The 15732-nt window shown below is 38.9% G+C and overlaps 1 protein-coding gene across 13 annotated transcripts in view; it reads left to right on the forward strand.

Annotated features, from left to right (window-relative positions):
- Positions 1-5: 5 nt before the first annotated feature.
- Positions 6-15732, forward strand: part of DLG2 (discs large MAGUK scaffold protein 2) — a 982239-nt gene continuing 966512 nt past the window's right edge. For 11 of the 13 annotated variants that reach the window (XM_088159294.1, XM_088159295.1, XM_088159302.1 and 8 more), the window contains exons 1-2: positions 10-133; positions 815-1883. In XM_088159294.1, the coding sequence (XP_088015420.1) occupies positions 1865-1883 (19 nt within the window). In that variant the 5' untranslated portion in view covers positions 10-133; positions 815-1864. Of the gene's footprint in view, positions 134-814; positions 1884-15732 lie in introns of all 13 variants that reach the window. The other 2 variants (XM_088159293.1, XM_088159292.1) reach the window with 2 other exon arrangements.

The following is a 15732-nucleotide window of genomic DNA, read 5'->3' on the forward strand; positions in this document are numbered from 1 at the left end:
GCCCGGCGCTGGTTGCCGGGGCGGCGGATGGCGGCGGCGGCTTCTCGATGGCGGCGGGGCTGAGTGCCGACCCTGCACCGGCGGCCGGGACGCGGGGACTCCCCGTTCGGTGCGGGGAGGGCCAGTCCTCGGGGTAACCCGCTGACCCTCTCCCCTCAGCCCGCGCCCTTTCCCTGCCCGCCCTCTCAACCCCCGCTGCCCTCCTGCCCGCTGCTCCCTCCCCTCGCCACCGGATCCTTTGTGCTTCCTCCCCGTCCCGCCCCCTTCGAGCGCCCCTCGCCCCGGCTGCGTCTCGCTTCGCCCCACCTCCAAACCCTCCCTCTTCTCCTCAGCTCGTGCTTCTCGTTTGTCCCTCAGCAGCCCTGGGGGGAATTGTCCTCGTCCTTAACGCAGGCTGGCTCCGCCAGTTCACCTGCGCTCTATGCCAGTTCCCCAGCTACCCAGCCAGCCCTCTGTGCCTTGTTTCGCCTGAGAAAGCAGCAGGCCCTTTGGGTTCGAGAGAACCGGGAGAGGGTGGAGTAGGGAGAGGATGAGGGGGGACAGCCCCTGAGTCCCTGCCCGCGGGATGCGGGGACGAGCAGATCCCAACTGCGAACATCAGAGAGCGAAGCAGAGCCGCCCCCTCCACGAGCACGGTTCCCGTCTCGCAGAGAAGAAGGACGATGCACAGCAAAGCGCTGCCATGTGCATCGCAGCTCCTCGTTCTCGCGGGCAAGGGAAGCGTTCCGGGCTTGTCCGCCTTTCTCAGACTTTTCCTTAACGGAGTAGATGAGGAAAATCTATCCCGTTTCTGTTTCTCTTTTTGTTTTTCCAGAAAAAGGGAGGGAGAGAGAGAGGCTGATACTGAAGCCAACTAGCTGCACTTCTGAGCGGGAAACACCGGACTGATTTCATGGCTTGCTTTTTATTTCATTAATACTTCATTATCTCTGAAAATACCTTTCGTGAAGCTCTTCTCCTAACTCTCCTAACTCCTCTTTCACGAGGTGGCTGCTGCTGTGCAAGGGAAGGAATGGCATGAAGTAAATGACTCCAATATAAAGCAATCTGCTGTGCCCAAGTGCCCAGTGGGCAGCACTGTCACTTTAACAATTCCAGGTCAAGGGATTGCTTTCCTCGTTTTCAATCCTCTCTTTTAATACATGGGAGGATCAGAGGGACATTAAAGACCGTAAGGCTGGGTGGCTTGCAGATAATAAAAATGAAAGTGTCTGCCCAGTGACTTCTGTTGGGTTAGAGGGTGATATTTGAAGGCTCTTGTCTGGTCAGAAAAAAGGGATCTTTTCAGTCAGCTGTGTAGTCACCTAATACATAGCTAGCAAAATTAATTCAAGAAGTGAAACAGCTTAAAGAGGCACTTTGGATTGTTTTTGTCTTCCTCCTTATTTGGATTACTTGGGCATTTTTATCCTACAAATAATATGTTTTTGAGCATGTACAGGTGGAGTATTGAGACAGCTGCCTAGATATGGACCGTGCCTTAATTGTATTGCATAAAATCTTTTAATTTTCAAACTTTGCTGCCAGAAGAGGAGTTATAATAAGGTTTTATATTGCCAAGGAACGTTTGCTCTTGTATTTTTGTAGAGTCAAATATATTTTAAAGAAATTGAAAGCATCTCTTAAAAAGAATCAAAAAGCTTCTTTTTCCTCCCTTTTTTTTATTTGTGGAGAGCATCGGAAGTCCAATCCAAGGGATCAGCAAGTATTCACAGAAATGAAGACTGAAGCTGCATTTCCTTACTGAACTGTAAAAGTGTTCTGCAATAGATAGTCAGTTCCTGACCTTGCAGAGTGTTCCAGTAGTACTTCGTTAGTACCTGTAAAAAAGTGATTGCAACCAGATTCAGAAGTAGGAAGAAGAATGCCAGTCAAGAAGAAAGGTGGGCTATGAAGCTTCATATCTCATATTGCATCTTCATTGTGTTTGATTGTTCATTTCTAGTACTTAACAATTTTAAATTAAAAATGCTTTAATGGGGAATGGAAATCGTTTTTCTTTTGCATTGAAAATGGGAGAAAAATCTGTGCACTTAAAATAATAATTTTTAAAAGTAATTTTATGCTGTGTTTTAAGATTTATCTCAAATTTGGCCTCAAATGTTTATTTTTGATAAAGATCAGACATCCAAGATTTTGAATAGACACCCAAGAGAAAAGCTTGATGTTTAATTTTATGAGAAGCCTCTCTTACAAACGCTAATAAATTTTAAAACTGCAGTTTAATCTGTTTTCTATTTGTGACATGTTTGGCGGATAAACATCAGTTATCAGTAGCAGCATAAATAAATAACAAAGTTTCAAGGCTAATTTTAAAAATAAGTTATGAGAGCTGTGTTTTGAAGGTGATTTGAACGTGGGTTTGTTTTTTTTTTTCCAAATGTGATTTTAATTCGCTTGAATTTCCATGCTTTAGTACAGTATAAAACTACTGCTTTTAGGATTGTAATATGGCAGCATTTAAGAAAAGACAAACAGCCTTACATTTGGCCTCTTCTCACTTCAAGTTTGTGTGTGCAGCTGTGGAAAATGTGGCTTCCAGTCTTCAAACAACAATTGGGAAGTATATGAAGGCGAATTTTTACTCTGAAAGCACTCGCAGACCTTAGGTTTTCTGGTTTCTTGCAAATTGGATACCAATTTAAAGTTTCTGGATATGCTAATGGAGTAAGGGTCATGTGAACCTTTTTTTATTCAGCTCATCTATCCAGATGTGCCTGAATCTGATATATCCCCTGGATCTGATGATACAAAGTGTGGAGGAAAGGGCAAAAAATGAATGTTACAAAGAGAAATGAGGATGTAATTGATGTGACTTTGGATTCTCTTCCCTATAGGAATAACTCCTTAGTTATGAATTAACATTTACTATATAAATAATGATAAACTGCACAGATTGGTAGAATTATTTTCATTAAAAAAGAACAAAAAATGGGATTTTGTGAATGTATTTTAAAAAATGACACTGTAGAAATGAAATTTCAAACCTGAAATATTTTAATAAATGGCATTGCCATTCATGGAATCGCTTGCCATTATGTGTAGTAAAGGTGGAAACGTGTGTGGAGGAGTTCCCTTCTTAATAATTCATCCTGCTGTGCTGTAAAAGTGTCACCCTGATGTACTGGTGAGGCTTCTTTATCGTACCTGTTTACAGATAAAGGAAAACTGAGGCTTTTCATAATTTAAATTTTAATCCTGATTTAAGTAATTTACACTGAGGATGTTTCTGTGCTGGATATTCATCTGTAGTTCAGTTTCCAAATACTTGCAACAGGACTTTTGGGGTGAAATCTTACAGGCTATTTTGTGCAGAAGTGAGATTGGCAATCACAGCAGTCCCTTCTGGCCTTAAAAATCTGTGAATTTCCTGTTTGTTTCCAGGCAGTTTGGGTCAGTCTTAGTGTACACCAAAGCTTGACTTTCTTCTTTGGTATTAGGAGGATGTGTGTTTTGGCAACATTAAAATATAAAGTGAAGAGACCCAAATATCCCCCTTGAAACACTTTAAATTGTCACATCAGTCAGTGTGCTGAAGTTGCCAGTGTGAATGTATTTGATTATTAAAAGGATATTGTTAAGAATGTATTTAAGCATGTAAATTGCAGGATTAAAAATGTTGGCAAATCAGCAACTTCATTGTGATTTTGAGCGACTTAATTTGTCTAGTTCATGCAATAGACTTTAACTTTCTAAACGTAATTAAAAGCATGCTGGCAACTCAAAACATTCTACCATTTTTAAAAAGATTGCTATTTTTACCTTGTAATCCCTGTTACTCCTGTGAATATTAGGGAGATTGAGGAGATTCTTCCATGTTTGGTTTTTGGTTTTTTTCCCATTTATTTGCCTTATGATTATGACAGCTGTTTGTGGGTAACTAGTTTAGTATTTCTGATGATGACTTATTTTCCCTTTCTGGGGAAAATTTGGGAGTTCATGTCTACTGTCCTTCCCATTGAGGGCATCTGTAGAAATCTCAGTGGGATACTCTCTTGTAAGCTGTGCAGAAGTAATTCAGTATCAGCATTGAGGACAGGATTATCCCTCTCCTTGTCAGCACTTCTTTCTGCATTGCTATTTTGGATTTGGTTAAAATATTCTCCTAAAATCAGTATGGAGACAGAGAAACCTGTGAAACAAGCTTTAAAACATACTGATATTTATCACTGGAAGTTCTTACCAAGCACCACTTTCTTTGGCACTGGCCGGTCCTGGGTCTTTCTAAAGAACAACTGAAGCATTTTGGGAATTCACCCTTTAAATAGCTCTCACATCTAGTACCAGTCTTCAAATTTCATACAGCTTTGCACTTAATTTATGTTGCTGCTTGGTGTGATGCCTGCCATCTTGCTTTTAAAAGTCCAGGCCTGTTTAGTTAGGGAAAAAGTGGTTTGCTTAATAATAAAAATCATATAACTTATAGGAAGCTTTAATTTCATATGGATGTGGGAAAAAAAGGTTTGCTTCTGGTTCAGGTCATGTATCAGTACCCGATTTCCTTTGCCTGATGTTCTAGAGTGAAAATATTTTGTTTTTCTCACTTTGGTGTGGAGGGCAATGAGGCTCCACATTCCCAGGAGTGTTCACAGAGTTGGAATGCTTGCTTGCAGTACCAGCAAAAAGTGAGGCTGGAAAGGGACTATGGAGTATCCTGTGGTACTGGATATGCTCCCTTTAGGTGTGGTTGTATGGGTTGGTGCACTATGCTGCACAGTTAAACAAAGGCTCTTGTCTTTGGTTTTTTCTCATCTCTAATTTTGAAGTACACTCAAAGTTTTAAATCAGACAAGACAGGCATCTCACTGTAGTTACAAAATGATTTGTTGAACAGTGCCATTTAGAGATGGAATGAGATGAACAATTTTGAGAAGTAAATAAATTGATTATTTTTTGCTTAATTTTTACCTTACTTTCTCAAACTAGGATATTTCTGAATAGAACTATTCATGGAAGTATTATGGAATTTCTCGAGCAAGGTTTTGCTGCAAAGTAAAATTGCATGGCTATACAGAAGTGAAGTTAGATTTTTGCATGGGTTTAGATGCCTGCTCTCCCTCCCTCGGTTCCTGAGTTACTTAGCTTGATTTCTTTTAACTGTAAGGGACTATATTTAGATCTGTAATTGCGTATATTTTGGATTCATCAACAGAATAGTTAATAGCAAAAATGTTACTGTAATTCATTCATGTCTTTCACAGTGATGGAAAGAACTAATTAAATCCATGCTCCTCAGATTCCAGTTTTGGAACCCTGCTTGTGATTCACACAGAGATGGCAGGAACCCCCACATCTGGGTGCCTGGCTGCACATGTGCTTTTAGACTAACCCTATCATCCTCCTTGCACATCTAGCTGTGTCTAGGCAGTCAGAGATATGAGTGTTGGGTTTTGTGCTATCCTCGTCCTCAAAGGGAGAGGGATTGTACCTTTAGTCAGATGAAACCTGTGGGCTGCTGTTAATATCATCTTGGCTCACCCCACCTTGTAGCCAGTTCATAAAGATGTGCTGATTCTGTAATGGAAAAACTTTTTGCATCATTCCTTTTATATTAAAACAATGCCTTCTAGGACATATTTTATCAAGTATTTCAATGTCAGGGATTGAAACGTGTCAGTCTGATCCCATGTGGACAACTTCTGGGCCATTTAGAAGAATCTGACAGATGTGCTCTATGAAATGCTGGATTTTGTAGTGGTAATGCTGACTTTGTGGCTGGTCTGTTGAAAGGAATGGGTCTAAAAGCAACTCAGCAGGAACTTTTTAAGCAAAGTTCATAAAGGACCAGACAAAGCTAGTTCCCATTCATGCCCTAATTCTCTTTCAAACTGGCAGCTTCTTTTTAGCTAACAAAATTTAAATTTAGGATCATAACTTTTAGTGCTCAAAAATCTTGAATGTGGTTTCAGTCTTCTTACATCTTACAGCAGCAAATCCAACATATGCAGGAAATTTTCTTTCTCTTTTACTTGTAACAGGTAATTGGTATTACAATATTTTTGTCCTTTCAGTTGCTGAATAAGAATTCTCAAATAAGTACATGGCTAAAAGACCACCTCCTTCACTCCAAGTTTTGTTCAACTACCTCTTAGTTTTTACAGGTAATTGAATGGAACACTGCAAATTTTAGTTATGTTTACAGACTGTGGAAAGCACAATTTTAGTTTTCCAAGAGTTAAACAAACAAGTGTCAGAAAATTGCTATCTAAACCATGCCAATTTTCACCACAAAGCTTTGATTTAAAGATGTCACTGTTTTTAATGGCACTGAGCTTTTTCCAGCCAGACATTGTTTCCGCTGTGAGAAACAGTGAAGTATTTTGCCCACAAAAGGACTATAGGAGCAGGCATTATACAGAACAAGCCTTTGTTATATGCATGCACACTGCAAAGCTAAGTGGGCTCTAGACTGGGAGTAGTGAACTTTATACTCTTTTTCAGCTCTGTTGTTATTCTGGTACTTCTTAGATGTTTAAAGTAGATCCATCCTGTTTTAGTTGCCTCACTTAGGTAGGGTGCCCAGCTTTTTGTCCTGGAAGGTTGCTTTGGTCAGCAGAGAGAGATCCACCTCCAAAGGGCATTTTAACACACCTAAGATCTGCACTGCCTTCTGGACAATTGTCATTTTCTCTCTCCCCATAGACAAAACACAGGGTAACCATGCTATAACTCACTTACCTCAGTTTGATGATGTCTCATTCTCTCACATAAATTTTAGTGGCAAAAACATCTCCTTATCTGAGATATTTATGAGAGCTGACACTGTGTGTTCTGTGAGTGTTATAAATTAACACTAGTCATTATTTTAGTGGGGAAAAAAGTGTTATAAATTATTAACTGGAATTGGAAGCAACCACAGTGTTGATATAGGCACAAGAGGCAGCTGTGCATCCTCTCCTCCATTCCTTTTTAGTGTATATTGCACTCAGTAGAAGCAATGGCGTCTTGCATTATAAGCATAATCTTCTTCCTTCTCATCCTCTCTTCTTTCCTTCTGAATTTGTTCCAGATGGCCAAGCTAGATGTCAGAGGGTAACCATGGAGAAAAAGCTGAATTTGTAACTAGTGGCCAAATGTGATAAAAGATGATTTTACAGTCCCTGCTTCAGCAAAATGAGAAAATCTGCCTTACTCAGATATGCTTATTTTGGTCAGGTCATACCAGGTTCCTGCTTCTTAGAAGTATTTAAAATCTGTTTCACTGTGGTATCTTCTTTTATTTACTGCAAATTAAATGGTGCCAAACAACAGCTTTGTAAAAATAGAAATAAAGGTCATGTTTTCTCCTGCCATATTCATTCGAGAAAGAGTCAGCAAAGCTGCCCTGACCTGATGGGTGATGACAGTAGTAATCAACATACAAAATACGTGAAGAAAACATTTGCTCTTTATTGGTTGTGGTCCAGAAGAGTTTTTGGTGGCAGTATACACTTTGCCAGAATGAGTCAGTGCAACTGTCCCTAAGTCTGTCTTCACTTTTGGGCTGAAGAGGTTAACACTTCCTTCAAAATGTGTTTATCAGGGAATTGAATCATGTAGAGTTTCCTGGAAAGAGGGAATCTGTACAATTTACATTTTCATAAGCAGAAACCAATATTTTCTTATTTCTTCTCTCCCCTGACTGTATGGGCATATCTCACATTATGCTGTAGTGGAATAATTCCAGACACCTTCTGGTTCAGTTCTAGGTGTTGAGCACTATGTTAACACTGCCTTGCAGATGGATGTCTGCTAAGCTGTGCTTTTAACAAAAAATAACCCCAACCAAACAGCCCCAGCCCAAGGTTTGCAAATCTACAACCCCAGTTGTTTAATGTCCAAAATGTAAAATTTATTTTATGTTGTTGCCTGAAGGCACACGTTGGGTTTTTTTATTGACTTGGAGATTCTAGTATAATATAAAGGTTCTTAAATTAAAAATACCAACATGAATGTGAGAAAATGTAAGACCATAATGCCTATTTTGCTAATAAATAAAGGTAATTTGATCTCATTCCATTTAATTTTTTTGCATCACTAGAAAGGCATTTGTGTTACTGAATTGTTTTCTTTCATGTAATATAATGATTCTTTTGTATGAGTTTGTAAGTTATTTATTCCTGAACAGGCATCTTTTTCTTAGTTTTCTGTCTCACTCTAATTTTCACATTTATGTTAATTTTGATACCGAGTGTTTTTTTAAAGGAAAAAAAATTTACACAGCTGCTGTACTAAGTGTGCAACTCCTGGTTTTTACTCTTGCAACTATACATCAAGTTACACTAGTTTTGTGTCTTGCATTCAATTAGATTGTAAGCTCTTCAAAGCAGGGCACGCTGATAATTTTGTACTGTTAAGATGTCAATTTACATTTATTCAGCTGTATAAATAAGAGATTTTCATTTTGTGTATGTCATTCTGAGGGCTTGTGGCTTCATTTTTCATTCTGTCTTCATATTTGCATTATTGATTTAACATTAACATTTGTACACCTAGATTTTAACATTGTGACACTTGAAAGGCAGAAACAAGGTCAGGTGAAGTTTCCTGTAATTGCAGGGTGTCTGTAGTTTTGGAAGGCCCCAGAATCTGCTTATTCTGTTGTCTGAAATACAAACAGGTCACCTGTGTAGCCGGGTAACCAAACTGGAGCAAGGATTGCCAATGAACAGGTCCCACATTGCCTTCAAGATACCTGGGAAAGAGAACTCATTAGAAAAAAGGAATGGCCCTGGTATGACGAGCAGCTGATAGCAGCAGTTGCTAAAGCCCTTTTGTGGTCCCCTGAGAAAAAGTGATGTGGTGGGAAGAATTCAGGTCCCAGAGTGAGCCCCTGATAAGAACTGGGCTCTTCCTTATGATAAAGTGTGATACATAAGATTAACAGGTTATACACTAAATACTGAGTATTTTTTTCAATATTTAATTGTAGTTTACAGGCAGGGATGAGTAGAGAAGACATATCTGTGGGATTACAGGGATCAGATAGTCCCATCTGGGGGCACCGAAGCAGGAACATAGCTTGGTTTTCAGGATACTTTCTGATAAACAGAAATGCTGGAGTAAAGTTTGTGAGTTTAGGATGAGCCAGTTTCTGATCTTTATGTAATTATCCTGTTATTTGTGTAATTACAGTTAGTCAAGTTTAAAGAATTATATTTAAAACTAAAAAATGTGTGAAGACAGCATTTTACCAGAACAGATGCATGGTTATATGTTGTAAAATCAAATGTGAAGTTACGTAGACAACAAGGTTACATTGAACTAATCAACACTGATAAGTGAAATTTTTCTTAGTTTTCCTTATTGTAAGTTAGACAAAAAGTTTGATTCTTAACAAATAGGCAAAAAAAAAAAAAAAAAAAGAACCCATCACTTCTCTGGTTGGTTGTGTGTGTGTGTTATGTTTCATAAAGCTGACAGTTTTTCTGTCCAGCTCCATCCACCAGTCAGTGTTCCTGTATCATTATTGGGAATCCAGCCTGAGTTTACAGGTTGTCTGTTAAGATAAATTTAATTCCAGAAAAGAGAATAAGAGGCTTTGAGAATATCAAAAGTATACAAAAGTTGCAGAGGCTGGAACTGTGAAAAAGGACACTGGGCAGGGAAGGGACATGACAAATCCAACAAGTGTGGAAGAGGCTGTAATTTGCTTTACATATTGACATCTGGAGGACAAGTGGTTGTCCTGATTTATAACAAAAAAGATTGTTTTTATGTAGTAGGATAAAAACTAGAACCTTCAAGCACTGAAGTCAGATGGTGAGGGATCTTGTGGATGTTGTAGGAGGTTACCAGTGCAATTAGACACCATCTGGGTGTAAGCCTGGGTCCTTCTGCTCAGCAGGGAGGAAAACTGAAAACCTCATAGGGCTCCTCCAGGCTCTCTGTGTCTGTCTGTTCTGGTTCTCAGAGAGTTCAGCTGACACATCATAACATAATTCCTGCCTTTCAAAGCAATCTGACTTGCAGAACATTTAGCCCTCTGCATTGTATCATCTGCTCAAATCAATATTCTGGAACAAGAGACTGCTGAGCAACTTCTGTGGCATCGTTTCCCATGAGCTATGTGGGGCACAGAGACCTGGAATAATATAACTGCATGGGAACGCTGTTCAGTGCAAAGCTACCTGTCCTCCTTACTTCAGTTTTCCTTGGCATTTGGATATCTGGTTTCCCCTTAATATAGCTGGGCTTGTAATACTGCCTTGTTCTGAGAAATCTGCTGTTGTACTTACATAGCAGTTCTTACAGTCTGTCTGGCCCATTTCTTGTCTGCTGGCAGCATCGTGGTATAGAATAACACTGCTTCACAATGGAGCTGTTCCTAAATGGTGTTCTGCAGGAAAGCAGTTGTGCAGAGAATTCACCAAGGCTATGGTTAGTTTAGGGATGTCACACTTTCACACTTTTTACAGTTAATGGAGAGCAAGGGCAACTCAGAATGCAACCTCAACTTGAAATATCATTCCTTGAAAGACTCTCCACTTGCCTAGGATTAATCTCCACAGGCCATGTGTTGGCCTCCTCTGTGTGCCAGTCTGGTCGCTAAAAGCTGAAACCCCAGAAACAGGCCTGCCTGGTAATCCCTTCGATGATTACCCCCCTCCTTTTTCTGTCCCCTTGTTTTCCCTAGCAGGACAGAAGCTGGGTTTATGTGCCATGCATATCCTGAGGAGCTGTTATTTTTAACCCTTTTGCTTGTTTGTTGTGAGTGTTTGCCACACTGGGTGATTGTCACATACGTCATGCCTTATGCTTCCTCAGGGTTGTATAACCCATATGCTGCATTTTCTAGATAGCTTTTTAAAGTCCTCTTACAGAGATGAAGGGCCCAAGATACTGGGAGCTTTCTGTTTTTTACACATATTTCCTGTCTGCTTTCCTTCTGTGCAGTCTGCTAGATTAATTTGTGTCTCATATTGATGTTTATATGTAAATATTTTATGATTATCATTTGTCTAATAGCTCTCAAGTTCTTTGAACCATGGGAGCTTACAGCTTGTGTTTTACTCAACCATCTTAGTGTACTGTTTCTTGAATTTCTTTCTAAAATTTACCTAGGTTTCTACTCTTTTTCTCTGTGGGTACTGAGTATTGTCTATTAGCTGGATTTATTCCTTTGTGTTTGCTGTTCTGTGTGAAGATCAGGGAAGGTAAACGAGTTACTGATAGTTTTGACTTGGTTCAATCCCGAGGCAGGTTGCCTGGAAATTTCTTACTGCATTCCCTCCTGCTGGTCTGTAACAACTCATTTTAATTTTTTGCAATTTCTAGACCAGAGAATCAAATCAAATGAGGCAGGGAACAGTGTTTGCTTCTCTGTCTCTTTTGGTCATTTAAATGAAGGTGTGAAGTCTACAAAATGAGATCTTTTTCTTCCAAAGTTATCAAGGATCACTGATAACACTTCCTTGCTCTCTTTGCTGGTGCTCTGGTTCCATTTCTCATTTCTATTTTGGCTCCTGTGTTTTTTCTCCACCATTCTTTATACCTTTTCCTGCTTCAATGTCCTACATTTTCCCAATTCTGATTCTGAAAAACCTGTGTCTCCTGAAATGTGTTGACATTTTCTTCTTTTAAAATTCACCTCCACAACAGACTTCTCAAGTCAGAACATAATTGAAATCTCTTTTAGGAAAAAGCAGAATAAATAAAAGAAAAAAGAAGAAACAAATAAAAACACCCCTTCATCTTATCAATTCAGTTAGGGTTAGATCTCAACCTAAACATCTCTCAGCAATGAAACTTTGTTTTTTCATTTAAGTTAATGTTTTTCCACCCTGTTGCACTCCCAAAAAATATTTTCATTCACAAAATCTGATGCCAGGAAGGAAAGAAAAAAATGTAAATGTGTTTCTAAACTTAGCAAGAGGCTGTGGTAGAATTGATTCACGAAGAGGCAGTGGCTGCCTGATACTCCCTTGTGCTGGTGCAGGGCACTGTTAACCAGCTGACTCTGATTTCTTCCATGTGCAAGGCAGAACTTGCTGAGTTTGGAATAATATTTTCATTTTTTTCTCTCCATCTTCTGAGAGATAGAGAGGAAAAAAATCTACCTTGTTTCCTAGCAGGAGTTGAATGACAGGATTGTACTCCCAAGGAAAGCAGTGGCAGGTCTCAGCAGACTAGAGGTGTTCAAAGTACAATAATTTGAGTGCAAAATCAGTGGCTGGTCCTGGCCATTTACATATATGGGCCCATATAAAGTTCAGTCTATATGGCTTTGCTGTGGCCAGAAGGAGCTGTAATGGCCTGAAAATAGCCATATATTCTTATATATGGCCTTAGCAGCATCTCTTTGAGTTATGTGGTGCTTCTATTATCTGCTCCTTTGGTTTAAGCCATCACCATTCAACAGACCCTGGATTGAAAATGGAGCTGCTTGGAGACTGGTTTTTGAATCACTTTTATCTCTCTCATATAGTTTCAATTAATCCTGTTGGTCAAACCTGTTGCTAATTACTTATTGAAGCTTATGGTTAGACCTAAATTAACTTCAGATGTAATGTATTTAGTTCATCTGAAGGATAAATGGTGTGCATAAACACCTGGGAGATAGTTAAGAAACTTGTTTTTGGGATCAGGCCTATGGTGTGGTGTGTGATTTGCCATGTGTGGGCATGGTATGGCTGTGTCATTCTCAGCTCTAAATGAGAGCACAAAAACTTTTTAAACACAACTGCCCACACCAGCAGAGCTGCAGATGCATCAACTCTACAAGGATTCTACTGTAAGTGCTGCAGTGAGTATAGTATCTCCTTGCCTATATGGAGTTTCAAAATGTTTCTAAAAATGTGCTTGGGAAACATGAGTATAGAAAAAACAGCAGAGGAAGGGAATCCTTCTGCTTCAAGGTACTGGTTCGTATTACAAGTGGTAACTAGTTCTCAGATGTGGACTCTGAGAAATAGATAGAATTAAATATGACATCATTTTAGCCAAGTAGATGATAAAATTATTGCAGTTTCAATTTAAGTATGCACAATTATCAAATTTAGTCTTTCATATGTGTGGCTTGCATTTTAAGAGTAATGCTTTAGGAAACAATTTATTGTTGGGAATTTAATTTCTCCTGATATACAGATACTCTGTATCTGCTTGGATTTATGGCTTCATTTCTTATTGACAGTAGAAAACCTTTTGTCTACAAGATATACTGAAGTTACATTTTGTGAAAATATAACTTGGATTTTCTATACAAGTTTTGTATTTGTTTCATCAGATGTGTAAACGTTGTCCCAACAGATTATTTTACTCTAGAGAATAAATGTTTACTTACTGAACTTTAAAAATCAGCATCACAGAAAAGTCTATACAGTGAGGGTGTTATAAAGTGTGGCATAATTTGTAATAATCCCATCTGGAATAATAACCCCAAGGAAAGGCTTTGTCTCTTCTTTGATTCTTATATAGATGAATACATTAGGCAGATACTCATTCTGTAGAATAAAAATTTAGTAATTCTTTGTGTAATAAAAACTTTAGTTTGAGAGAGGAAGGAAAATTTTCTGAGGGAGTCCAGTAAACAAAGTTAGTGCTCTGTAGTTTTGTGTCAGTATTACATATCTCTGATTTTCTGTATTGTAGTAATAACCCATTCCTGATTGGTAACATAAACCACAAATACCCCTGAACTGTTTAAAAGATTATGGAGTGAAAAGCAGTAAAACTTACAGAATTGTAAGTTAGTGTGGGTTAACTGATAACTTCTTGGATGAGATCCAGTAGGACTGTATTATTCCTTAAGAGTTTTTCCTTAAATTGTATTATGATGTTTTGGGCATGATTTACTTAAACAAAACAATAATGCGTTTACTGACTATAAGGATATAAGTTTTTGTAGGACTGTATCTTCTGAATTGTTCCTTGTCAAAGTCATCTTTCAAAGCCAATAGGATCAATTTAAATATAGTGTCATAAGATACAAAGAAGCAGTAAAAAAAATTAGATCTATGTCCAGCAGGCCTGATGGGGCACAGCTGATGCTGACTTTTCAGTGATTCTATTGTTCAGAGACAAAAGACCTACTCAGGCTCCAGACAGAGGCCCACCTCTTGGGATATGAAATTGTTCAGTGGATTTGTTGTCTTGCTTGGCTTTGGTGTCAGTACTGGAGAATAGTGATACCATAGAACAAAGGTTTTTTTGGTTGCATTTCTGAGATACTCTGTAAGGTGCAGGACTTTCTTTGGCAGCTATAGGTTTATTGCAAACCATAATGCATGCAGTGATCTAGTCCCTCATGGAAGCCACCAATCTCTCATTCTTCTTGATGAAAAGAATGTGTGGGAATTCAGATTCAGAAACTTCCGATTAATTACGTGGCAGGGAATGTGGTTCTTATTTGACTATTGTGCTGCAGTCCAGGCAGTCCATTCTTGCCACCTTTGTACAAGCTTTGTAGCTTTGTAGCTGCAAAATAAAAAATCTGGATGTCCTCATATGTTTTGGGTATGACTGGAAGTTGACAATGGTTATTATTTTGGGGAGAGTACTGAGCATTCTTCAGCTGTGCCATTTTATTACATTATTTCCTGTTGCTCTGTGTTGTGCATAGGTAGCTGTGAATGTGGAATGTAGAATGTGCTGTGCTGGTGTTGAATAGGATTGGTCCCTGGCATGCTAAATACTGTCAAATCTATATGAAGATCTAGTTCTGAGTAATTTCTAATCAGGAGAGTTCATCAAGAAGGGGGAAAGTTCTTTTTGAAAGCCTAATCTAGTGACAAATTGACTGGAGATTCAAGTAGTCTCCATAAATCCTTTGGCTTTTCAAGAGTGCTCCAATAGTAGTGGTTGCATGGCCCCCCTCCCCAACATGCTGCAATCCTTTTGGCCTGGATACACCTGGGTATCTTGATTGAATCACCCAGCACATGTCAATCATCACAGGTTATTTGGAAAACTAGGTACACTGCTGCCAAGTGAGATTGTGCAGGAAAAGGATGGAACCTCATGCTGGAGCTTAGGAATGGAGTAACAATTAATGTATCCTATTAAAGCTAGAGAGGAAAATTAGGCAGGGAGATGATTACTTTATCTGGGATTAGATTTAGCTCTAGAACTGTGCTCTGTTGCTGATTGTTCAGTTGGTAGAGTTTAGGAGTCTTCTGGGATCAACAAAAAGAAGACTTTTTGCAGCTTTATGAATTGAAAAATACTCTTTCAAGTGAAAATAAAAACTCCTCATCCCCAATGCATGCTACTTTTTCTAACACCATACTTTTTAAAATAGGAACTGTACACTTTGGGAAAGGAAGGATTGATGAAAGAGGGGATGTTAGCATGCTTCACCAAGTCACTAAGAAAGAGGGAGTGGTATCCCTGGTGTGGAAGAGGCATTCACAACCCATTTTCGTAATTTCTTAGTCCATTCTTAAAGTATGTCCTCAGTACTGGATACTTTGCAGTAGTTTTCCACCACTCCGTGGCTTCACTTTAATATAAGTAACCATGGATGCATTACACATGCATGTCTGTACTTGGAATTACTGATTCCAACTCATGTTTTAAGTTACAGCCTAATTATTTTATTGAGGGTGGCTAGAATGTTCAGAGTATCAATGAAAGTACAGGTGTCTCAGATGGGTCAGGCAGTGTTTTTAATTTCTCTGATAAAATGCTTGTGACCAGCTAGAGTTTCTGTGAGGAGGAAGAAAAAACATTGCATCTTTTTCAGCTTTAATGATTGATTAAAATATTCCCCTTTTTAAATTTGAGAATGTAATCAGAAATACAAGTCATGTCTCT

Source organism: Sturnus vulgaris, chromosome 2, assembly GCF_052056855.1.
Source record: "Sturnus vulgaris isolate bStuVul1 chromosome 2, bStuVul1.hap1, whole genome shotgun sequence".
Classification (NCBI taxonomy): Eukaryota; Metazoa; Chordata; class Aves; order Passeriformes; family Sturnidae; genus Sturnus; species Sturnus vulgaris.